The sequence below is a fragment of the Chinchilla lanigera genome, unplaced genomic scaffold, assembly GCF_000276665.1.
Source record: "Chinchilla lanigera isolate Chin_1 unplaced genomic scaffold, ChiLan1.0 scaffold00069, whole genome shotgun sequence".
NCBI lineage: Eukaryota > Metazoa > Chordata > Mammalia > Rodentia > Chinchillidae > Chinchilla > Chinchilla lanigera.
This window is the reverse complement of record NW_004955470.1, coordinates 10,024,413-10,033,961: the sequence shown is the minus strand read 5'-3', so window position 1 is coordinate 10,033,961 and position 9,549 is coordinate 10,024,413. Positions and strand designations below refer to the sequence as shown.

General features: G+C 45.8%; 1 protein-coding gene across 2 annotated transcripts in view; it reads right to left on the bottom strand.

Annotated features, from left to right (window-relative positions):
- Mrps9 (mitochondrial ribosomal protein S9) overlaps positions 1–277 on the bottom strand; it is a 132,429-nt gene extending 132,152 nt beyond the window's left edge. For both annotated transcript variants that reach the window (XM_005400781.2, XM_005400780.2), the window contains exon 1: positions 91–277. In XM_005400781.2, the coding sequence (XP_005400838.1) occupies positions 91–225 (135 nt within the window). In that variant the 5' untranslated portion in view covers positions 226–277. The remainder of the gene's footprint in view (positions 1–90) is intronic.
- Between the last annotated feature and the right edge of the window lie 9,272 nt (positions 278–9,549).

The following is a 9,549-nucleotide window of genomic DNA, read 5'->3' as shown; positions in this document are numbered from 1 at the left end:
GAAAGCCTCCGCGGCAGCCCGGCTCGGGCGCCCGCCTGGGGACGCGTGCACCGGCCCCACGCCCACGGCCTGCAGTCCTCCCGGCCTTACCTGGGGGCCGGAACCTGCCTGCGCACCGGCCGCCGAAGCTTTCCAGAGCCCTTGGCTCCGGGCGAGGACGACCCGAGTCCCGAGGAAGAGCCGGCGGGAAAGCGCCGCGCTGCACGACACGCAGGGCGCCGCCATGCTGGCGGTGGGAGACCCGGGTGGGCGTGGCGAAGGGGTGGCACTGCGCAGGCGCCGACGCGCGCCGTGCCCCCGAGGCTGTCGGGATGAGTAGGGGGCGTGCCCCGCGGGGCGGTGCATTTAGCCTCTGATTGGCTACAAGGCGTACCTGGCTCCACCCTGGGGCGGAGTCACCGAAGCAAGGGATTTAGCGGGCGTCTGCGCTGGCCTTTCCCCAGCCCCTGGACGCAGTTTTTGCGTCTCTTGGACTCCGAGGTCTGCACGGCTCTCTAAGCAGCGCTTCCTTCCATGCACGCTGCTGCACCGGCAGCCGCCTCTCTCTGAACCCTCGCCGCGCGGCGCAGGCTGTCAACTGCACCTCCCTCCGCGTTGTCCCGCGCGTCCGGGCCCCCGCAGTCCTCGCTCGCGTCCGGTGGGCCTAGGGCCGAGATGGCTGCGCGCCCGCCTTCCCACACTGGGGTTGCCCTTCCTCCGACTGCCCATGCTGCTCAGGGTCGGAGTCGAGACCGGCTCTGGCACCTGGCAGTCGCTGTCACACGGTGTCACTCCAGGCTGGGGACCAGCACCACCCAGAGCCCTGGTGCTTCCCAGCAAATCACATCCAATAATGCCCTCCCGAGGGGCTTCCACACCTGAAGGATCAGTAAAATAAAACAGAAAATCTGAAATCGTGCAAAGCGGTCGAGCCGTGTATATCATCAACCTACAAAATATTTTAACGTGAAAAAAGTAGAAACAGCATAATTTCAGAATGAATATCAGTGCTTTAAATGGAATGCATCCCCCAGTTGTTTTCATTGTTACGTTTTAAACGAGTGAAAGGTTCGTCCGAAACTGGCAGAGGTCCATGAACTAGCATCTGGGAGTCAAGGCTTTAAAGCTCGCTAAAATAGATGCCTTTAAATATCAGTTTCTACATATCGCAGAATTTTTAAAAATTTAAATGTTAGTAGTGGAAATTTAACCAACTAGAAAACAATCAAATGTATGGAAGCAGAACTTATATTATTACAATTAATTTATGCAGATACATATAAACTATGTACTGAAATTAGCATTCAACGTTGTGGAGAATTTTTCTTGTATTATAATTTTTTAAATCCATGTTACAGTCTTCTATTAGAATGCAGTAAAGCAAATGTAGCACATTTCCTACCTCGCAGCAATACTTGTGCTCATTAAATTTCCTGCGCATCCTTTGAGACTGGGGAGAAACACAGAACTACAGGTTGACAATGGGTGTGTGATTTGGAGAGGAAAAGATTGGAATGTGCCGCTACGCATTTAAAAAATCAAAAAAGTGTAGTTTATCAAATGGCTGAAGCTTTGTTTTGTTTTATGTTTCTCTCCTTTTCTCAGCACCTAACTGTGATACCGGTCAGTCAGTGCAGGTTCTAAAACTCTGGTATGATAGAGTTGTGTGTAAGTTGAGTCCTGATTCTATAGTCTGTTTGAAAACACCAAGAGAGTCAAAATATTGGACTAACAGCAGGTGTTGCTGAGATGAGGGGTAGCAGTAAATGTTGGTAGGACTGTAAATTAACACAACTCTCATGAAATGAATAAACTAATCAGCGATCTGCTGAAGTTAAGGCAAGGACACCCAACAGCAATCACTTGCATTTCTAGGTATACTACCCTGTAGAAATTCATGTACACTGTAGCAGGAGACATGTATAAGAATGATCACAGCAATCTGTGTGTATAAAAAATTAACCAGAAGGGTGGGTAAAGGAGGACCATACAGCAACGATAACAAAGGAACCACAGCACATATAGGTGTACGTAGAGGGTTCACCCCATGGAATGAAGGACGTACACATGTGTACACACAGTGTGACAGCACTGCGCAAAGTTGAAAACAGGAAAACTGAGCAAGATATTGCCTAAGGGTTTATTCCCCAGGTAGTAAAACCATAAAGCAAAGCAAGAGAAAGGTAGGCACACGATTTAGGGTAGTAAATACCCCGGGAGGAGGGCAAAGGGTACCACGACAGTGAGCAGGGCGACTGCTTGGTTTATGGTCGTTAGAGCAGTCCTGTGGGCACACCGCGCGGGTTTGAAAACGCCGTGCCCTGTGCAGAGGACGCTCTCTCTAGTGCAAGCTGGATGGAAAGACATGCCCAAGAAGAGAATGAAGCAGAGGTTTTGGTGGATACGCTTGGATTTTAGTCATAAAAAGTGGCCTGCTTCATGCCGGCTCCTCTCTCCTGAAAGGTGCTGTGTTGGTTTGGGGCTTATTTTGCAAGGGGAACAACATAATACAGGACACATACTTTATATGATTATTTTATTTAACCCAAAGAACAGTATACAAAAGAGTGCAGGAAATCTGTCCACACACTAAGACCAAGGAATCCAGCTGAGGGCCTGGATCCCACAACAATGTCCTACATGAGTTGAGCTGAATACCCAGAGCTCATAACAATGCCTCCATGAATCCAACTGGAGGCCCAAAACCCATGACAATGTCTCATGCAGACCTGTTTCATGGATCTGCTGGAAAGGCCCAAAGGTCAGTGGTGGAATCTACAAAGTCTGTGCCAGCAGGAAGAAAGATCTGTGCTAGTAGGCTGAGGGATCTGCACTGGAGCCAGGAAGTGATGCTCAGAAGAACCAGAGCTCCCCCAAAAGGTACCACAGCCATCGTCGGCAACAGTGAGGTCCCGAGCTCCTCCGATGACCAGGATGGCCGAGTTCCCATCAGGGAAGCCAACGCAGCAAGCTTTTCCAGGAGGCCGGCAATGCACCATCTTCCCCTCCGGAACCAGGAAACTATGCTCAAAGTGAGGACCAGAGCTCCCCAAAGTGAACTGAAGCCATTCTCAGTGCCAGCGTGGTCCCGAGCTCCTCGGAGGATGAAAACAGCCAAGTTCATCAGGAAAGCCAGCTCCCCACGGTCTCTCTCAGCTCGCAACAGCTTCTCCCAGCTCCCAACAGCTTCTCCCAGCTCCCAACAGCTTCTCCCAGCTCCCAACAGCCTGCCTCTTCTTCTCCAGGTCTGCCTCTTATGCTGCTGACAACAGTCCTCAGGTGGGCCTCCCACACCCAGCACCACTCACTCAGTTCAGCTGGGGGTTATAAGTTGACCACCAGTTATCAATCCACTACAGGTGCTTTCCGAGAACAGTGGATGTCGGTGCCCACGTGGCCTTCGAGTGGGTCCCCCAGCCGAGCCTTCCTAGGCCTGCAGCCTCCCACCACGTCCCAGCTGTCACCTTAGGAGACACCAAGCCAGAACCAGCAACGCTGTGAGCTAACTCACGTGTTGTACATCATTGAAGTGTGACTTAACGGAGAGCTCATAAACCTGGGAATTGCTAGAGATGAGAATCCTTGGGCACACTGTAGACTGCTGTGCCCGGCCCCAAGGCTCAGCATAAAGCCCTCCAGACAAATTTTTTTAGTTGACGATTTGTTATTACGTGTAATCCACCAGCAGTGCCCTTCTCCCACTTCCCATTTGTTCCGCTGGCAGATTCCTCTACCTCGTTACCACCATCACTATTACGACTACGCTGAGAATATTTAACACGAGCGTTCCCACTTTAACCGTTTCAAGTGATTTGGATGCATTCACATTGCTGTGCAACCATTACCTCCATCTCTACCCAGAGTTTTTTCACCTTTCCTCACAGAAATGTTGTACTCGTTGCACACTAACTCCTTACCCCAACACACACACACACACACACACACACACACACACACACACACACCACACAGCTCCTGGCAACCACCATTCTACTTTCTGTCTGCATCGAGTTGCCTATTTTAGAGGCCTCATGCCAGTGGAATCACACAGCATTTATCCTTTTACGGCTGTGTTATTTTACTTAGTGCAGTGTGCTCAGGATCCCTCCATGTTGTAGCATGGGTCAGAATTCCTTTTGAAGGTTGAACAATATTCCGTTGTATGCATGGGTCTCATATTGTTTATTCATACTTCCCTTGATAGACACTTGATCTGCTTCCACCTTTTCTGTACTGTGAATAATTCCGCTGTGAACATGGGTGTCTAAATATCTGCTCAAGTCTCCACCTTCAATTGATTTGGGTATCTGAGGTGTTATTTAAGAATATGGTGAATGCTTAAATTAGAAAAATGTATTACAGTAAGAGACACATTATCATTAACCGCCCTCTAAATACTCCTCCTCACTTTGAACGCACTTAGCCCATTGTTCTTGCCACTTTCCACAGCAGTTCTGGAAGTGCTCTTTCATGAGTGTCTTGGTGCCATCATGGCTGCCTCTATGTCCTTAATTCAAAACATTTACCTTTCCTAGTCATTTTGACTTTGGAGAAGAGCCAGAAGTCACATGGTGCCAGTCTGATGGATAAGGTTGATGAGGATACACTACGATATTTTTACAACACTACCTTTCCATTGGATGGCACTTGGTAGCAGTATTCACTGTGTTTTTGATTATACCCGCTAAAGATACTCATGAAGGAGGACTTTCCAGAACTGCTTCAGAAAGTAGCAAGAAAAATGGGATCAGTGTGCTCCACTCCAAGTGGGGTAGGGGGCATTTGTAGGGGGATTAATGGCAATGTGTCTTTTACTGTAGTCAGTTTTTTTTTTTTATTTAAACAGTCACCCTATAGTTTAACTACAACTTGTGCACTTAGAAATGCAATTTCAGATTTTTAAAAAGGTAGTCAGGTTTCTAACTTAATCCACATAGGCAGGTGCCTAGAACAGAAAATGTAGGTGATATTTAAATCTACAACTTGAAAAGTCTCTAGTTATCAAGACCACCCCTAGGTAGGCAAACAGTATACATGATATAGGAAAATGAGCAATGTGAAATTCACTGAGATGGCAACATATTTAGGAAGTAATTTCCATATACAATTGCTACATAGCAAGCTTCTCTAACCATTTAAGAACAAAATCTGCCTCAGCCTAGAAGTAAATCTACTCTTTGGAGACGCATATATTTTATCGTATCAATTGAATTTTAATAAATAACAGATAGAACAAGTATCTTCTGTGATTCTTTTTTCCACTACTCAGTGTGGACCGAATTCCTCCACATCTGCTCCTTACCTAGGAGCTGTCAATTATGTTTGCTGTGAAATTGACAACGCACCTAGGGAGCTGTCAGTCATTGCTGTTGTGATGCTTCAAGCATCATTTCTCCAGGCAAAGCTAACAAAAATAAAACAGATTTACATGGAGCATAAAGGTGGATCAAGCACAGCATTCACTGTGCATTGAAAATATCTTCCGACAGGGCCAGGGCTGGGGACCGTGTGTGCAGGGCTGGCTCTTCCTTCACTATATTTGCAGTTTCTCTATTTGAAATAATAGTGAGCAGAAACTATTCTATGGAATCATTTTCTTATCTTTTCTTTTGTGATGCTGGGGACTGAACTCAGGGCCTTGCGCAAGCCATGCAAGCATTCTGTGCTGAGCTGCACCCAGCCCCGGTGGATGCTCCTTTCCTCCATCCTAAGCAGGGACTTGGACTTGATACCAAATTTCTCTGCATGGATGGTGAGTGAAGGAAAAGATGATTTAGCAGAAGATCACCACATGGCCAAGGATATAGGCTGCATAGAATCAGGATATTAGGACTGTGAGAATTAAAAAAAAAAAAAGAATAAGAACAGCGAATATAATTTAAACCAATAAAATCAAGAGTATAGTGGTTTAGATTTTAAAAATTAGAGTTTAGATTAAAAGCTACCTTTTAATCTAAGAGTATAGTGCAAGTAAATACATTAATAATTGAATTTCAGAAAACTAGAACCCTAGTGAAACTCCCTGAGGCATAGAAAGATTATTTTAGGACAAATGGAGACAGGGCCACTTCACACAGCAGGGAGGCAGCCTAAACAGCGCAGTGCTTCTGAAAGTCGATTGATGTAGCCTGAAATGCAAAGAGGCCCACGTTGTGATCCAAATCTGGAAGCTGAGGAGTGTTCTGCAGGTGTGGTTTTCACTTTGAATCTTTTCAGGCGGCAAAGGTGAGCACAGGGTGGGGATTTAGAGGGGCTGTGGAGACAATTCCAAGAAATCCCGTATAAAAGAGAATTACAATGATTATGTGAGTGTGTGCACACTGACGCACACATACTACGTACAACTTTACAAACTGCAGAGAGCACTGTGTAACTTTATAGGCATTAACAGAGCCCTGCTCTGAGAACCTTAGGTGTTTTATCTTGTTTAGTCATCATATTGTCGCCATGAGGAAGGCACTGGTCACACCCTATCATCACTCAAGGGCAAGCCAAGATCTGCAAATGTTAAGTAACTCAACATCCTAAGGCAGGGAAGGTTGGAGCCAAGTGACAGGTGACGTTCCGCTGGGGCGCGACCTCGCTACCACGTGGCCAGCACCCCATGCTCTCCACGGGGGTCTCAGGAGCTGGAGTGCCCGTGTCTCTGCAGCCTCTGGTCACAGGTTCCATCCCTTTAAGGAATTCAGTTCCTTCACCCTCCTGTCTCAGCACCCGGCTCTCACCTGTGTCCCCACCTTGTCTCCTTGCAAACACATGGGCTCGTATTTGTGTGGGTTGGTCTCCAGAGGTCAGAACCTGACCCAGCAGATGTGCTTCTCCGCCGGAAGTGTTTTGTGGTATGTGTAAGTAAAGCTCGGATGCCTTTGGCTGGGCACACGTTGCTCTTCGACCACGCTCCCCCACCTTGGTGCCCTGCATCAGGCCGCTCCCAAGTTCATGTTATGTCCTTGTCTTCTATGTCACCATCACTGGACAGGGTCCAAGGAGGTCCCCCCGGGGGGAGGTGGAGATTAACCTTTCCCTATCCCTAGAGTAGGCTCTCCTCTATCACAGGAGAGAATTTCAGGGCCCTCCAGTGACAGGCATCAGCAGGTCTATGAGGCAGGATAAAATACATACTTGGCGGGGAGTGTGGCGGGCACAGGTGAGACGCTTTATAGTCTGGGGCTCGGGGTGCCCTTAAGACGGATGATCTAGGGTACGTATTCCTAGTGTCTGACAGGTTACCTGTTAGTTAGCTTCTGCTTTGCTTCCCTAGGGTGCAGACCACTTGTGTGTGAGGTTTAGAGAAACAGCTCCTGGTAAATAGTGCTTGTCTTTGAGGGTGGAAATCTGTGGAACTGTGAAAAGTGAAAAATCAGAGGCTCAACCCTGGGCCCAGTTTACAGCCTTATTGTATCTTTGAGATGCTCAGAAATTTTTGGAGTGGGTCTCCCAGGAGGGACAAAAGGCTTTGTAACTGGGTACCTTTGATTGTATCCTGAAGTCGCAGTTTTCTTAAAAGTACAATTTTAAGATTATGATTTTCCTTGTTCCTTTCTATTTATCTTTCCTTCCATTTGACTTCGCTACCATGAAGGTTACACGTGTGCATTTGATAGGAGCTTCCTGGTGCAGATACGGAGGCCAGAGCTGCTCAGATTTTGCTTACACAGCAAAGGCTATGGATAAGGCTGTAGGACCCAATGAGTCTTCCAGAGAGGACAACAACGATTTGGACCACGGAGGTTCCTGCCCAATATCCCCACTGACTGCTCCCCAGCTGGAAAACCAGATATTGGTATTTTTAGGAATTAAAGCAAAAAATGTAATCTATAGAAGTCCATTTCATGTATATCAACCAATATCTATTAATACAAGTTTTGCAAGAATATAGATACATGCCTTTCAGAGGTTGACAGCCACATAGGGGAGAAAAAGATATTTACATAAATAAGCTAATTCTAGAAAGGCTCTGACAGTCATGAAAGAACTGCAGAATGATTTAAGAAATCAAGAAGGAAAACATTGTATACGCTCAAATGGATCAAGATGGTTTTATTTTCTAAATGTTTTGTAGAGTTGCAAATCAAAATGTGGAAACCATATTTCTTTACTTCATTTCTTTCCTCTTGGCAAAGCTACTTCTTAACTCAATGAAAGCAATGAACCTATCCTATTTTATAATACCTCCCAAGTAGAATTTTCTGTCTCCACTTATCAAATCATGTGATTAAAACTTATTCCCTAGTAGCCTTAAATGACTGCTCAGTGTCTGCATGCCACCTTTCCCATTTCCAGAGGGAACCTTCCTGGCTCATTTTTCCAAGTGTTTTCTGAAATCAAGCATCATGTCTGGTATCTGCAATTGTGTCCAATTTCGATGAGTGCATCACCGCCTAGCATGTGATTAAACTATCTCATCTCTTTATGAATAGTTTGCTGTGATTGTAAACACCTACATGATGTTCTTTTGATTTAGACCCAAAAGAACATTTTATCTTAGGAAATATAGATTTCCTGAAATATGCACTTCACTATTCTAACCATGCTGTTAGTGTAACCCTCCTGATGACCTTCAAAACTTAGAAATATTTATGCTTATACAAGAAGCCCATGTTTCCTGCCATCTTTATTATATGGCCAACTCACTTTAGATATAGAATACTGACCTCAGGGCATGAACTTGCCAAATGCTTATAGTCTTTGTAATTGCTTATCCTATCAGCATGATGTGTTTCTTTGTGTTTTCAAAATCAAGGAGGAAATTTTGAAATTCAAGGGGCTCCTTCAGTTTGTAGCAGGGAAGATAAAACTAATAGCATGAATTAGCAAGACATCTAGATTTTAATATGCATGCAATAGATATAAGTATAGATTTGTCCTCTTATTAACTTTGGATTAGCAATCATATATCAGTTTGTGTGGTCAATTACAGGCAACAGAAATAATGCCATTGGCCTCAGTAGAAAGAAATTTATTGCCAGGTATGAATTAGCTGGCAGGAACTATTGAAAGGTAAGGAGGTCAGGCCATGGGGGAACTTTGAGGACAGAGTCCAGCCCCTGAGGCAGCCTGGGCTCTGCCATGAACAGCCGTGGCCAAGCAGCTGTCTTCTCTCTGCCCTGCTACTCTCAAGCTCACTCCATTCAGGTAGAAACTCAAGTCTCATGTGAGTGCCTTCCATTGGCAGGGACGGAATCATACCTGGAAGCCTAACTTTTCATCTTAGCAGCATAGGAAGGAAGTGTTTTTTTTTTTTTTTTTTTTAAAAACTGTTTTGCTCAATGCTCTGTTACTGACAGCTTTCTAAGCAGTATCCAGTACCTAAAACCTGGAGCATAAGGGTTCATTAAAGGAAAGAAATTGGGATGGATACCGAGAATGCTAATCCATTGTTTTCATAACGTGTAATGGGGATGTTGCTTTAACATCTGCCACATGGTTCGGGGAGATGATCTGGAGGTCCTTTGAAAACCCCTTGAGCACAGGTTCCTTGTCAGCTTTGTTCATGTTGTGTCCCCAGCATGAGATGTGCCTGGCACACAGTAAGCAGTCAATACACAGTTGATCCAGTGAGTGATCGTG